At 46.6% G+C, this 16,288-nt stretch overlaps 1 protein-coding gene across 1 annotated transcript in view; it reads left to right on the forward strand.

Moving 5' to 3' along the window:
- Positions 1-16,288, forward strand: part of SORL1 (sortilin related receptor 1) — a 172,066-nt gene that overhangs the window by 42,089 nt on the left and 113,689 nt on the right. The window contains exons 7-8 of the mRNA XM_047070249.1: positions 10,352-10,453; positions 12,147-12,316. Coding sequence (XP_046926205.1) covers positions 10,352-10,453; positions 12,147-12,316 — 272 coding nt within the window. The remainder of the gene's footprint in view (positions 1-10,351; positions 10,454-12,146; positions 12,317-16,288) is intronic.

Here is a 16,288-nt window from a genome sequence, read left to right on the forward strand (position 1 = left end):
ATCACTGATGTAGTACCCAGCATGCTGCTCGGTGCTTGATCCAGAGCAAGCGTACAATGGTTGAATGAATGCCATCTTCGCCTGTCTAGTTTAGAAAGCATAGGCCAGTAGATTATTTTTGGTGGGGTGGGGGGTGTTAAATGATCGGTATTTTCATTGTCAACTCTCAGCTCTCTGCATGGCTTGATGGTGAGCCACCAGGTTCCAAGGTCAGTGGTGTTAGCTCGAGGCTCTAGGTCAGAGGCAGATGAGGTCGGCCACCCCACGGAAACGTTTCTCAAATGGCAGTCTTAGGAGCACGCACAGCACTGTCACACAGGGGCACGTATTCCAAATGCACGTGGCAGGACCCAAATGCATTATTTTCTTTTTTTTTTTTTTTAAATTTTTTTTTTTTTCAACGTTTATTTATTTTTGGGACAGAGAGAGACAGAGCATGAACGGGGGAGGGGCAGAGAGAGAGGGAGACACAGAATCGGAAACAGGCTCCAGGCTCCGAGCCATCAGCCCAGAGCCTGACGCGGGGCTCGAACTCACGGACCGCGAGATCGTGACCTGGCTGAAGTCGGACGCTTAACCGACTGCGCCACCCAGGCGCCCCCCAAATGCATTATTTTCTGAGCATTCCTAGGCTGCCGAAGAATCTCCCAACATTCGAGAAGCTCTTCCCTGAGGCCTTCTGCCTGCAGATGCTTTCGATAATAGTCCATTCTGTTGTCCAAGGAACATTGTAGATTGGATGGGTTGATGAGGGAAGAAACACAACTGGCAGTGGATGATAAAATGGGTGTTTTCTTCCTTTGAATTCCTTCCTTCTTATTACATTAGACTGTTGAGCCATGAGGATAAACAACATTGGACTTGGTTGGATAACCCTATCAGTGGGAGTGTTGAGGTCTGCAAGTATAACTTCTTATCTGGGGTGTACTTAGCACTCGGGCTGCCTGGGTGTGGGGAATTCTGAGTGACCTTAATATTAAATTGATTCAAATCAAATCACGGAGCTAATTGGAAAACCACAGAAAATTGGTCTTGGATGATTAACTCTCTTGCTTTTCTCCAGTACCATGAATGATTACAATTCTCTGCCAGTTAGCTTTTTAGAACACGTGGGGACAGCCATCTGGATTCTGGACTGAAGCTGGTATCTGACTCTTCAGCATCCCCTGGTGCCCTGTTGGCCTGGATCTTACGTCATATGTGCTTTTGGTCTGATGGCCTTTGATGTATGTATTTTTATAGTTTACGTATTTATTTTATTTTTTCATTTATTTTTGAGAGAGACAGAGACAGTGTGAGCAGGGGAGGGGCAGAGAGAGAGGGAGAGAGAGAAAATCCCAAGCAGGCTCTGTGCTGTCAGCGCAGAGCCCGATGTGGGGTTCCAGCTCAGGAAACCGTGAGATCGTGAGCTGAGCTGAAACCAAGAGTCGGACGCTTAACCGACTGAGCCACCCAGGTGCCCCTCCTTTCATATCTTTTTTTAACCTAAGTTTCATTTTTATTCCTTGTTTTTTGGCGCAGAGTTCACTTACTTGTCTTCATAGTCCACCTCACAATGATAGGCCGTTAAAGCAGCATCGAGATACTTCTGCAGACCAACTTCGGTTTGTTAGCTTGGCAATCTGTAGCTGTCAGGTTCTTGCCGGTAGACATCAACAGTTGCCAGAATGTCGGAGGTGGGTGACAGCTCGCTGCTCCTCTGTAGGTTCACCACCAGCTTACCATGGGCCAAGCCAGGTTCAGACCTTTCTGGCACAAATGTGTACCAGTAAGCAAAGACCCACTCTGTATGGACTTGATGGTATTTCCGCTGTTCTTACAGGTGATGCAGACACAATGTTCTAGAGCAGGGGTTGGCAAACTATGGCCCTTCCCTTGTTTTTGTCAATAAAGTTTTATTGAAACAGCTATTTCATTTGCCCCCATGTTGTCTGTCACTGCTTTCATGTTACAGTGGCAGAATTGAATAGTTGCCTGGATGGCACACAAAGTCTAAAATATTTCTCTATGGATCTTTACAGAAAACTGATCCTTGTTGTGGAGGCAAGATTCTGTTACCCTTTGAGTTGGCATCAGGCAACTGGAATCCTCTAGCTTGATAAGTCATAGGCATTACCCCTAAAAGTTTAGGTTACGGGCCTCCTTAAATTGTTATGTCCTGTTCATGCCGACGTATATATCTTTAGGATATTATTGCCAATTCAAATACCTTGCATTCTGCTGATCTCCCAAGAGGGCTCATTTGTACTTTTGCTATTCTGACCAACCAACCGCTAATTTCACTATTGAAAACCAGTTTCTAATGCTCATTATGCTAATTTAAAGTCTCTAAGGATGATAGAGATAATGAGAAAACTTAGGAATTGTCCCAGGGTTGTGGGCTTCTCTATGAGAAGTTAGCTGACCATAGTTGCGGCGTGAATTTTAGGATAACTGTCCAAAACCAAGCTATCGACAAATTATTTTAATCATAACATTACTTCAGTGCGCGTAAACATAACGCTAGGTATAAGCACTTAATGCTTATAACTTAAGCGCGGCAGTAAAACCCAAACACATTTACAGATTGTAAATAAAACTGTAATACCAAGAAGTTTAAAATTAATTTTTTATAACACCTTTGTTGAGATATAATTCTATGCCATAAAATTCCCCCTTTTAAAACGTACAGGTTGTCAGTATATTCCCAAGGCTGGGTAATGCTTATTGTTACCTGATTCCAGAACAGTCTCATCACCCTCTTACCCCCATTCTATTCTCCTTGCCTCCCAGCCTCTGGCAGCCACATATCTATTTCCTGCCTTACAGAATTGCCTGTTCTGAACTTTTTTTTTAAGTTTTATTTTTATTTCTTTGAGAGAGACAGCGCGAGTGGGGGAGGGTGGAGAACTCCGACCAGGTTCCCTGGAAAGCCTGAAGCTCGAATTCATGAAACCAAGAGTCGGGTGCGTAATCGACTGAGCCACTGGGCGCCCCGCCTGTTGTGGACATTTTGTGTAAAGAGAATCTTATCCTATGTGATCTTCGGTAACTGTTGTCTTTCCTAGTATAATATTGTCAGATTTCATCTGGGTTTATTGAGGATGATCAGAATTCATGTGTTTTTAGGTTCATTGCCAGTTCAAATCTCTTGTTGAACCCCTCTGGGGATTTTTTTTTCTTGTGAGTTATTGTACTTTTCCACTCAAGAATTTCCATTTATATAATTTCTATATCTTTATGGATATTCTTTCTTTGGTGAGATAGTGTTCTCATACTTTCCTTTAAGTTTTGTGACATGGTTCCCTTTAATTTTTAAAAAAAATTTTAATATAATTTATTATCAAATTGGTTTCCATACAATGCCCCGTGTGCATCCCAACAGTGCCCTCCTCCATGCCCATCACCCACTTTCCCCTCTCCCCTACCCCACATCAACCCTCAGTTTGTTCTCAGTATCCAAGAATCTCTTATGGTTTGCCTCCCTCCCTCTCTGTTTGAAACTATTTTTTCCCCTTCCCCTCCCCCATGGCCCTCTGTTAAGTTTCTCAAGATCCACATATGAGTGAAGACATACGGTATCTGTTTTTCTCTGAATGACTTATTTCACTTAGCATAATACCCTTCAGTTCCATCCACCTTGTTGCAAATGGCACGATTTCATTCTTATTGCCAAGTAGTATTCCATGGTATATGTTAACCACATCTTCTTTATCCATTTGCCGGTTGATGGACATTTAGGCTCTTTCCATCATTTGGCTATTGTTGAGAGTGCTGCTATAAACATTGGGGTACAAGTGCCCCTATGCGTCAGCACTCCTGTATCCCTTGGGTAAATTCCTAGCAGTGAAAAAATTTTTTTTTAAGTTTATGTATTTTTGAGAGAAAGGCAGAGCAAGCAGGGGAGGGGCAGAGAGAGAGGGTGAGAGAGAATCCCAAGCAGGCTTCACATTGTCAGCATGGAGCCCAATGCAGGACTTGAGCTCATGAACCTGTGTCGGATGCTGAACTGAGCCACCCATGCGCCCCTCCTTTCATTTTTTTGAACTTATTTATAATAAGGATTTAAATTTTTGTCTCTAAATCCGATATCTGGCCTTCCTCAGGAATGGTTTTCACTGACTGTTTTGTGTGTGTGTGTGTGTGTGTGTGTGTGTGTGTGTGTGTATGGGCCATACTTTGCTATTTGCTTGTCTTGTCATTTTTTTGGTTGAAAGTAAGACATTTTAGATGATATAATGTGGCAGCCCCTCAAGGCAGGATTTTTTTGTTGTTGTCTTTTGCTATTGTTATTCTTGCCTATCTTTGTTTTGTTTGTGAGTTCCCTGCATTCATTTTGTAGTGTTTGTATTTTTCATTGTGGAGGTCTATGAAATGTTTGATAATTAGGTTTAACGATCTGCTAATGATTGAATAGAGATTTTTTTTTTAATGTTTATTTTTGAGAGAGAGATAATGAGCAGGGGAGGGGCAGAGAGAGAGAGAGAGGGAGAGAGAGAATTCCAAGCAGGCTCAGCACTGTCAGTGCAGAGCCCGATGCAGGGCTCGGACTCACCAACTATGAAATCGTTACCTGAGCCGAAATCAAGAGTCGGACACATAACCAGCTGAGCCACTCAGGCGCCGCTAGAGATTTTCTTAAATTCTTTGAACTTTCTGGTAGCTTTTGCCAAGGGCCTCTGAGCGTGGTTGGGGGCCTGCTTTCAGTGCCGTCTACAACTCTGCCTTAGCCTTCGGTTCCTGTTCCTCTAGAGCCCAAGGTTACTAGCCAGCCGCGAGAGATCAAGCCCTTTTTGCTTCAACCCTCATCATACTCACAGCTCGCAGATGCGTGTGTGTGAACTCGTAGATGCCCCGGGATATTTCACACCTTATCAGAGCCTCTTACAGGCATCCGCTTCCCCGTTTTTCCTTCCACGCCTTTTAGTTAGCCTTTCGGTAGCTCCGAGTGGTCATGCTTCTCCAGCAGCTGTGATGTTAAACCTTTGCCAGTTGTCACTGTTTTCCGTAAATGACCTGGCTGTAGGTGTGTTTGTGCAGCGAGCAGAGTCAGGTGATATGAACAGAAGGCCTGGGGATGCAGTTTTGAAGCAAGCCATGGGAGTACTCTGTGCGTCTGTGCTCTCCGGGGACCGCTAGGCTGCTGGTTTTCACAGTTAGGTTTCCATGGCTACCAGAGAGAGAGAAGGGGACGGGACTGAGGCCACGAAGTCGTCTCTATCGCTATGCTTCAGTCACACTTCTTGAGTAAGTGCCCCTTGTGTTTTGGTGAGCCTTCATTTAATTTTTAGAACTCTGAGAAAGTTGACGTGGAGAATTTTCTGTCCGCGTTCCTGCTGCCTTTCAGACACGAGCAGAGTTTGAGAGTTCTTCCTCTGACATGCCGGACGTGCTTCTGATGAATATTAGCTTCGTGAAACTTTTTGTAATTGTGGGCGTGTTCGAACGTGCACGAAAGAACAGTTTATACCGATAGGATCTCCTCCGCAGGTGCCATCATTCGGCCTTAGTATTATTTATATTTTTGCGATGTTTGCTTTATTACATTTGCTAATCTCTTTTCATGGGTGTCTTGGAATATTTTAAAGCAAATCTTAAATATATGTATAAAATATATATAAACTCTTATCTGTAAATATTTCAGGATAAACAACATTAACGTGGACGATGATGTTTCCCTGAAACTTTGTTACTGCTCCGAAGGAGAAGGTGGCCGTAAATGCTGTAGCCCGAGAGCTTCTGAATTGGTGTCCACCATGTGCCTTGGGGTCCCTCATTCTCTGGCCACTTTTCTCTGTGAAACTTTGAATTGAATAGCTCACTGTGACATCCTTTGGCCTTGACTCAGCAAGAATGCATCATTTATTTAGATCTTTTCTTGCTCTTTTCTCCTTGATGTCTCATTTCCTTTTTTTGCTTTTTTTTTTTAATGTTTATTCATTTTTGAGAGAGAGAGAGAGAGAGAGAGAGAATGAGTGGGGGAGGAGCAGAAAGAGAGGGAGATACAGAATCCAAAGCAGGCTCCAGGCTCTGAGCCATCAGCCCAGAGCCCGACGCGGGGCTCAAACCCACAAACCACAAGATCATGACCTGAGCCAACGTCGGACGCTTAACCGACTGAGCTGCCGAGGCACCCCTCCTTTTTTTGCTCTTGACCTAATCTCAAACATGAATGCAAGTGCACCTTCTGAAATTCAGATTATTCACGTACACATTTATTTTTCCTTGTCAGAATGAAAACACTAAGTGAAAAAAAATCATAAATTCTCAGACCCTATAATATTGGCATTAAACTGAAATATTTAAGTAACCCCGGATGCTGGTGAAAGTGTTTGTGTTGGGAGATGCATTAACTGTGGGCTTTTCAGGAAGGCTATTTCTTCTGTCAAAGATGAAAATTTTGACCTAGGAGCTTTAAGAATGGCATCCTACATATATTCTTATGTAGTTCTGAAAAAGGGAATATATACAAGCATAGTCACCGAAAAGTACTTCTGGAGATAACACCAGTGCCCGTGAGCTGTTAAATGGAAGATGTCTAAGAGCCTCTGTTAACGAAAAAAAGTTGAATTGCGTAACAGTATTTCTATCACAATCTCCTCTGTATATAGAAAATAAAATTGCATGTATCCAGTTTGCATTGTGTTTGGATACTGGTAACAGACTAGAAATGAAAGTGGCTTAATGAAGACAGAGGCTTCTTTTTCTCGCATCAGTGCTGCCTCGAGGTTGGCAGTCTAGGGCTGGTATGTCGGTGCCCTGCTGTCATGGGGGACCCAGCCCTCTCTCTTCCTTTTCCACCAACCTGCCTAATGATTTCCATTCTCAAGGTTCCCTCTTGGTCTGAGACATCTGTAGTAGCCTTTAAGTCTTTGTGGGAGTTAGGAAGAGTGAGGACAGGTAGAAAGGCCAAAATAGGACCCCTTCCAGCTGATTCCATCCCTTTAAGCAGCCTTCCGAGAAACCCAATACCACATTTCTGTTTATACCCATCGATTAGCACACAGTCACATGGCCACATGAGATTACGCAAAAGGCAGAGAACCCTAGTGGTTTATTTGGGGTGGCAGTCAAGGTCCTGGTGCGAAGGAGAAAGGAATCATGGGTGTTGGGTAAGTGTAGCCGGGTCTGTCACTATATAAATATGCTTTCAGGCATGATGGCACAGAATACTTCTGTAAGCACCCATGAGAGCCCGTTACCACTGGGTACCCTGGGGAGCAGAGTAGGAGGAGAGAATGAGGGGAGGGAGAGTGTCTGCATTTTACCTTATATCTGGCTGTACTGTTGGATATTTCTTTCTCAGGAGCACGTTATACTTCTACAATTGTGGTAAAGAGAAACTCAACAACCATAGAAACCCATGGTTCATTAAGGAAAGTATTAGATCATCTATCTGATAATCCATAGTGTGCCACAGTTTCATTGTTAATGTGTTTCTTGGTGGCAGGAAAGTATTACGGTAACTCCTTAAGAGGACCTGAGGAGCAAGCCGGAATGTCCAGGCTTAGGAATCATTATGGTCCCAGAAGGAAGTGGGACAGATGTGTTTTGAGGTTTCTTGTGACCTTTGTATTCTGTGACTTACTGCATTTATGGAGTAAGACTGGGCTTGGTATGAATTCTCAATTCTGCTGACCAACAGCGTGCATTAAGAACGCTTACCGGGGGCATCTGGGTGGCTCAGTTGGTTAAGCATCTGACTTTGGCTCAGATCATGATCTCACAGTTCGTGGGTTTGAGCCCCGCGTCGAGCTCTGTGCTGACGGCTCAGAGCCTGGAGCCTGTTTCAGATTCTGTGTCTCCCTCTCTCTCTGCCCCTCTCCCACTCGCTCTCTGTCTCCCTCTCTCTCAAAATTAAATAAACATTAAAAAAAAAAAAAAAAAGAATGCTTACCTGATGATGGGCCCTGGTGTCACTGAGAAAAGTGGCTCCTTTCTAAGGTATAACCACAGTAGGAAGTAGTAAAACATAAAGCATAAAATAAAAGTGTGTGTTTCACGGACATCTGTGTATTCATGTATATTAATAGGGATTTATATAGGGTAACTTAAATGAATCCTCTGACCTTTATAAATAGCTATAAAATTTTATTGACTCAAAGAGGGCTTTTGGAATTTATGCCTAATGGTTTTGCTGGGCACTGTTTCCTCGTTCAGGTAATATGTTCTGCGCTTTTAACGATCCTGTCGTTTCCTGTGGCCCCATACGGAGTACAAGCCATTAACATGGTTTCCAGTGTGCCATTTTGGAAAGGCGGTGTTTTGCGCCTCCGTACCTGGCTTCTGTAAAACAAACTATTTTCAACCATTTGTTCGGTGTGGTTTGAACATATGAGTATATATATGGCTCCGACGAATCAAGAATAACTTCGTGTCCAGCGGCTTGCTTTTTCAGCAGTGTTTATTGGGCGTATATTGGCACAGGGGATTCAGTTGTTACAGTTAAGAGCAGTTGGTATGCTTCTTACTCTGTAGGAGTTTAAAGTCTGTAATAAACAGTAGCAACATAGCCAAAGGTAAACGAAACCAAATTAACCCCTTCTGGCTGGGGAATCTCACCGTTCCGCTGAGCTCAATCGTCATCTGCGTGATTACGTCCACACGGAGGGTGCGTCTCCATTTCTGTCCGGATAGACGTGCGACATTTGCTGTCAGTGCTCAGTCCCGTGCTTTGAGAGCTGGGAAAAAAACCCACCTTGAGCCTCTACAGTGGTCCTCCTTTTTTGAATCATTGACTCATTGGAGAACCTGGTAAAAAGCGTGTATCTCCCTGGTAGAATAAATGACAGCATCTACACAAACTATTCGCGTATGGGTTTACGAGGTTCCTAGACCATTTAGTCCCGTCGACAGACAAGTCCTGATGCTGAGCAGCTTCTCATTTTCATAGATGAATAAGCTGAGACCTGGAGAAACTGAGTGAATTCCCGATAGTGATTTCATGCACATTTTCAAGATTCCACAGCTGCACTTTGGGGTCTCTAAAACACAGTGCGTTGTGGCCAATGTCCTGTGGAAATGCCCGGTGCTCTACTCAAGAAAACACATCCCGGCAAAAACGTTCATCAGTGAGAAGTGTTAAAAGATTGAAAAATAGGAGCAGTGAAGATTTCCTCAACTCTGTGCAAGTTAAAGCCAGGTGTCACTGAGAAAAAGTTACTTTCTTTTTTCTTTCTTTTTTTTTTTTTTAAAGTTCATTTCTTTTGAGAGAGAGAGTGAGAGAGCACAAGCAGGTGAGAGGCAAAGAGAAGGAGAGACAGAATCTTAAGCAGGTTCTATGCCATCAGTGCAGAGCCCCATGTGGGGCTTGAACTCATGAACCGTGAGATCGCGACCTGAGCCGAGATTAAGAGTCAGACACTTAACCGACTGAGCTGCCCAGGTAGCCTGAAAAGTGGCTCCTTTTTAAGGTACAACCACAATGGGAAGTAATAACATATAAAGTATAAAAGGGTGTGTTTCACTGACATCTGTGTATTCATATATATTTATAGGGGTATAAATAGGGTAATCTAAATGAATCCTCTGACCTTTAGAATCTGTAACCTGAAAATAGGGAAAGAACAGGGAATAAGTTAAAAAAAATTTTTTTTTAATGTTTAAGAGAGAGAGAGAGAGAGAGGGAGAGACAGAGCCTGAGTAGGGGAGGGGCAGAGAGAGAGGGAGACACAGAATCTGAAGCAGGTTCCAGGCTCTGAGCTGTCAGCACAGAGCCCGACACGGGGCTCGAACCCACGAACCGAGAGATCATGACCTAAGCTGAAGTCGGACACTTAACCGACTGAGCCACCCGGGTGCCCCAATGTGTATTTATTTTTAAGAGAGAGACAGAGTGCGAGCGGGGGAGGGACAGAGAGAGAGGGAGACACAGAACCGGAAGCAGGCTCCAGGCTCTCAGCTGTCAGCACAGGGCCTGACGTGGGGCTCGAACCCATGAACTATGAGATCATGACCTGAGCTGAGGTCGGATGCTTAACCAACTGAGCCACCCAGGTGCCCCAGGGAATAGGTTTTATATGCGTGGTGTGTGGCTGACCTCACCCTGTGCTGCACTGGGGAGCTGTCGGGGTTAAGCCTCCACCCCCACTCCCAAACCTAGGTTCAGCCACGGGACCATCTTCCCTTCCTCCTTATCTGGTGTTAGGGAGTATCTAGTACCTGTCGGAGACGAGTTGTCTGGGATGAAGGTCATGCAGCCTGAGCCATGGCCTGAACACAAACATTGCAAAAATGTGCATTTGCAGTCACACTGTGTTTTGTGCTTTTGGTAGAAATAGAGGGGCCTGACTTCTCCGTTTTCCTTCTTCGCTTATTTTGAGAGGCCGAAACGTGGCACAATTGACATTTCCCCCCTCCTTTTCCTTGACAGCATCTCCTGGGCAGTCCGCAGCCGTCTTCTGTCCAGCTCTGGGTCTCCTTTGGCCGGAAGCCCATGCGAGCGGCCCAGTTTGTCACAAGACATCCTATTAATGTGAGTGGGGTCTGCTTGGGGGTGGAAAGAAGTGTATCGTCCCCATGTACGGTTCGGGGGAAGGGTGTTGGAGGAATGTCCTTCTGGGTAGGCGTTGGATGGAATCCCCCTGCATTCACTTGCTAGATGGGTCTCTAGAAAGAACTATTGTGCTTTGGCCATCTTGGTCTGTTTTCTCCCTCTTCCCTGTTTGAAGCACAACTCAACGGGAGCCTTCATTTGCTTTATGTGGAGAGGGATTGGCAGGGAGGTTTGGGACCGGAGTCCGTGGGCTCAGTGTGCCAGTACTAAAGGATTGGGGAGCTAGTGACCACAGTTATTGATGAGGCACCTGCTGTGTTGCTTACAGATGGCCGGGTTCCAAAACAGGATAAGATTTGGGTCCCACCCTTTTAGAAACACACAGGTTGGACATGGGGAGAATCGAGCCGAGGAGGAAATCATATGTAGTCAAACGTTTGACTCCCGCATGTGTGTGTTAGCACGTAGAGATCAATAGGGACGATCAGCGTCGGCTGGGGTCATCAGAGAGGTGACCACAGGCAGGAGGTGGCATTTAAAAAAAAAATTTTTTTTTTTACGTTTATTCATTTTCGAGAGAGAGAGAGAAACAGAACATGAGCGGGGGAGGGGCAGAAAGAGAGGGAGACAGAACCTGAAGCAGGCTCCAGGCTCTGAGCTGTCAGCATAGAGCTTGACGTGGGGTTTGAACTCATGGACCATGAGATAAAGACCTGAGCCAAAGTTGGGTGTCCAACCGACTGAGCCACCCAGGCTCCAAAGGTGGCATTTTTTTTTTATAATTTTTTTTTAAACGTTTTTATTTATTTTTGAGATAGAGAGAGACAGAGCATGAACAGGGGAGGGGCAGAGAGAGAGGGAGACACAGAATCGGAAGCAGGCTCCAGGCTCTGAGCCATCAGCCCAGAGCCCGACGCGGGGCTCGAACTCACGGACCGTGAGATCGTGACCTGAGCTGAAGTCGGACGCTCAACCGACTGAGCCACCCAGGCGCCCCTTTTTTAATGTTTATTTATTTCAAGAAAGAGAGCGAGTGCATGTGCCTGAGTGAGGGAGGGGCAGAGAGAAAGAATCTCAAGCAGGCTCCATGCACAGCCCAACGCCAGGCTCAATCCCTTGAGATCATGACCTGAGCCGAAACCAGTCAGACACAACCAACTGAGACGCCCAGGCGCTCCGGGAGATGGCATTTGAAGGCCTTGCCTCTAGCAGCGGGCGTGGTGGCAGGCTGGTGGCTCAGGTGGAGAACATTCTTATCAATTCTTTGCTTTTTATGGGTTCTGCCTTCCTTTGGTACCTTAGAGACAATGCAAGGAAAGGAAATGCACATTAATGTGTATCGTGCTTTGTGCTAATGATAGATCTCCTGGGAAAAAGAGGGAGGAGACATTATTAACTACAAAGAGGTTCTAAGGTCATTTACGGAGTCCGGCGGCCCACTCTTTCGTGCCCCGTTTGCCAGTGAGGGGCTTACTCCAGCTACAGGGCATCCTCAGCCCCTTGACAGAGAGAGCTGGCCAAGCCTTCACCAAGCTTTGGAAGCTGTCCATGGGCTCCGGGCCTACGCCTGTCCTTGGGACATTTGGAAGTCATTACTTTAGCGTCCATAAGGAAAGCCCACTACGCGGCTGTGTTTTTTGACTTGTGCGTTTTTTGGTTCTTGATTCCAAAGGAATATTACATCGCAGATGCCTCCGAGGACCAGGTATTTGTGTGCGTCAGTCATAGTAACAGCCGCACCAACTTGTACATCTCGGAGGCAGAAGGGCTGAAATTCTCCCTGTCCTTGGAGAACGTGCTGTATTACAGCCCAGGAGGGGCGGGCAGTGACACGCTGGTGAGGTAAGATGATGAGTCCCTCCCCTGCTTTCTTACATCGTTGCAGCCCCCACCATCACGTGGGTGTTTTTCAACGTTACCTGAGCATTTGGACTCACCTGGTGAGTTTTTGGAAAGCCCGATGCCTGGCTTGTGGTGCTGTTTAACCACTTTGGGGTGTGGCCGGGGTAGGGAGATTAAAACAATTTTTGGGTAATGTTTATTTATTTTGGAGAGACAGAGCACAAGTGGGGGAGGGACAGAGAGAGGGGAGACACAGAATCTGAAATAGGCTCTGAGCTGTCAGCGCAGAATCCGATGCGGGGCTCGAACTCGGGAACAGCGAGATCACGACCTGAGCCAGAGTCAGACGTTTAACTGACTGAGCCACCCAGGCGCCCCTGGGGTATGAAGATGTTAAAAAGCCCTCGGGGGGGATTTGGATGTGATGCCAAGGCTGAGCATGTGTCAACCCTTCCCTGGGTTCCTGTCCTTCAGTTGTCTGGCTTTGTGGTCTCTGAGTCAGTGGGAAGAAGCACTTGGAAAATGTCAAGCTGTCATGGGTAGGCTGGTGTGGGTAGCCATGGGGCCTGGCCTCCAAGTGACTCAGGTTAATAGGCATTTTTTTTTTTTTTTTCTTACTGTAATTGCAAACATTACTCTGTGGGTGTCTATGGAAAGGGACCCGTCTGGTGAAGCTGGCTGGAGGGCAGCGAGGTCTGGCTCTGAGGCCACGACCACCAGGTCAGAGGGCTTGGGATTGCCGTCCATGGTCTCTCATCAGGCTGGTGATTGATGTAGTCACCACTTCTCTCAACAAGGACACTGCTGCTCTGGGCCAGAGCCTGTTCCAGGCACCGCAGTGAGATCATGTGACCAGTGACGAAAAGTCAAAACAGGGCCCCTGTTCCACGGAGCTTTTGTTCTCACTGGGGGAAGACAGAACATAGACGGATATGTGATTTGTGGGGTGACGGTGAGTGCTGGGAAGCAAAGTGAAGCAAGTTAAGAGGACGGGATTATGAGCATGTTATTTCGTATAGGCTGGTCATGGAAGGCTGTTCTAGGACAGTGACATTTCAGCAGGTGCCTGAGTTATGTGAGGGAGGGAAGAGGCAGGCACCTGGGGAAGGGCACTGCAGGCAGAGGGAACAGCATGCACAGAGGCTGTGAGGTTGGACGCTGTTGGTTTATTTTAGGAGCGGTGAGAAGGCCAGAGTGGATCCAACAGCTGGAGGAGGAGGGAGAGAACCCAAGATACGGGATCTAAGAGAGCAGGGCTCAGATTGTAGAAGGACTTCGAGAGCATGCAGAGAACTTGCTTTTTCTTCTTTCTAAGCGGAATGTGGAGGGTTTTGACCGGAAGATGGACATGGTCTGATTTAACCCATTATATTTTTAAAAACCATTTTAAACACTGTGAATTGCATTATATAAAGGAGAGCACACGAAACATAAATGGACAGTGTTATCAATAATTTCAGGTGAACACTCCTGTGACTTATCTTTGAAAGAAGCCATCTGGATGCTGTGTGCAACGTAGACTCTGGAAAGATTCTGGGAAGCAGTGTTAGAGAAATCCAGGCCAAGTGGGGATTGCTGTGGGCTGGGCCCAGGGCAGTAGTGGCGGAGATGAGGGAAATGGGCAAATTCTGATCCTTTGCTGGTAGATTTGCTGCTCGGCTCTGGAGAGTCAGGGGCCCACTGCTGCCTGGGCTGGGCCATTGGCAGAATGATGCCTGGTGCGGAGTCAGGAAGTCAGGGAGGGCTGGGTGAAGGGCAGGTGTTGGGGGAAAAAAGCAAGACTTCGGAGTTGGACTCACCAGGTCGGCTGTGCCTGTTGGATGCCCATGGGGAGAACTTTCTATGTGGTCTCTGATAGTGCTTTTCCACTCGCTGTTTCGGCTCTTTTGGAGGTGTGTCCTATTTTATGCCTTACTTCCCCCCCCCCCCCCCGCCCCCCAGTATAAACTCACGAGTCATTTATTATTCAGTGTGTGTTAATGTGTTCTAAACCATACCTACCATGATTCAGCTTCAGATTTTTCTGGTTTGGTCAGTGGCAGGCTCTTTGGCCTGGTTCCTGTGTCCTTTTTGTTTTCTTTTTAAAATAATTTATCGAGGTGGAATTCATGTAACATTAGCTTACGTACTACCCTTTACATATATATCAGATACATATATATCTGATATATATATTAATGTTTATTTATTTTATTTAAAAAAAAATTTTTTTTTTCAACGTTTATTTATTTTGGGGACAGAGAGAGACAGAGCATGAACGGGGGAGGGGCAGAGAGAGGGGGAGACACAGAATCGGAAACAGGCTCCAGGCTCTGAGCCATCAGCCCAGAGCCCGACGCGGGGCTCGAACTCCCGGACCGCGAGATCGTGACCTGGCTGAAGTCGGATGACTTCGCCACCCAGGCGCCCCTTAATATTTATTTTTGAGAGACAGAGGGTGAGTGGGGGGAGGGGCAGAGAGAGAGGGAGACAGAATCCAAAGCAGGCTCCAGGCTCTGAGCCGTCAGCCCAGAGCCCGACGCGGGGCTCGAACTCACGGACCATGAGATCGTGACCTGAGCCGAAGCGGGACGCTCAACCGACTGAGCCACCCAGGCGCCCCTCCTTCCTTTTATTATAATTAAAACTATAAGCCATTATTCCTCAGGCCTTTTATAGATTCTGGGTTTTTTTGCCCCCTCACCTTTGAGAGCCTCTGGCTGTGGAACAGGTAAATCACAGCTTGCGGAAGGTTTCCTTATCCTCCACATTCGTCAGGTAATCAGGGTAGAGATCTCAGGGCAGAGCTGAAGCCAGAAGCCGAGGAGAGCGGCTCCCCAGGAGGCAGTAAGCTCAGTTATGTGACCATATGTCCCTGTCGTATACACGCACGGTCCTTTATTTGGTCACAGAGGTCACACTACTGCCCTGCCTGAGCATACGATCCAGTTCGGAAATTGGAAACAGATTTATGTATACACTCACAGACCAACACAGGCTCAGCCTTCTGGTCGCTCTCCTCAGATTTTATCTCACGACTGGAGATCTTCAGATAAGTTCCTTTGAGTCCAGTTTTGTCACCCACTTCTCCATCTCAGCAAGATGAAATGGGCTAAGGGTGAGTGAGCGGATTAGGTGGGCAGGCTGATTGAGAAAAACAGCGCAACACAAAGGAAAACAAAACACAGCACTTCTGTGGTATTTGAAATGAGTTGTTCTTTGAACGCAATAGGAAAAGTGCCAAAGAACCGATCCTAACTTGCTTTGAGAACTGGAGAAGGAGTTCCTAACGGGGTGACCCTGGCACTGGGGGGATGGGCAGAGCAGAAATGTCATGGAAAGTGATGTCTGGGTGGAGGACCAGGTGTGGAGAGGAGATGTCAGGCCTGGCGGGGGGCAACTGAGGAGAACCTCAGATGAGGGCGAGGCGGCCTTGGGTTCTGCAGGGAGGGTGGTCGAGTGGCCCTGGTGCGTGGCCGGGGAGCAGGGGCAGGTGCTGTTGTGAGGGCTAACGAGAAGAAATGTAGGAAAATGGATGAACAGAGGGCGCTCGGGGAGAGGTGAGTTGTCGCAGGGCCCAAGGGGAGCCGACAGGACAGTCTGGGGAGCGTGTGAGGCACGGAGGACAGGTTTCTGCTTGGATCCAAGAGCCCAAAATTCCAGGGGAATGACCAGAGGGAACAAGCAGGGCTCTTTTGATGAGAGAAACCCAGACCTCCCGTATGCGTGAAGGAAGCCACTGGAGCTGACGGTGGCAGCTTCATGATGATGGAATCCAACACCGTATTGCTGAGGCAAACAGAGAGCAGGTAGATGAGAGATCTTGAACCGATTTCCAAAGCAGCAACCAAAACATAACTCCAGTAGACCTAAGGAAACCACATGTCAGAATATGTGGTCTCAACACCCGTAGCTTACTGAGGATTGTGCTCCGTCTCTCACCCTGAGGTAGCTTTGTCAGTGCTTTTTAAAAATGTTCTTTTTCAGGGGCGC

Source organism: Lynx rufus, unplaced genomic scaffold (assembly GCF_022079265.1).
Source record: "Lynx rufus isolate CCGP_SWC_20201006 ecotype Redwood Valley unplaced genomic scaffold, mLynRuf1.p SCAF_9, whole genome shotgun sequence".
Taxonomy (NCBI): domain Eukaryota; kingdom Metazoa; phylum Chordata; class Mammalia; order Carnivora; family Felidae; genus Lynx; species Lynx rufus.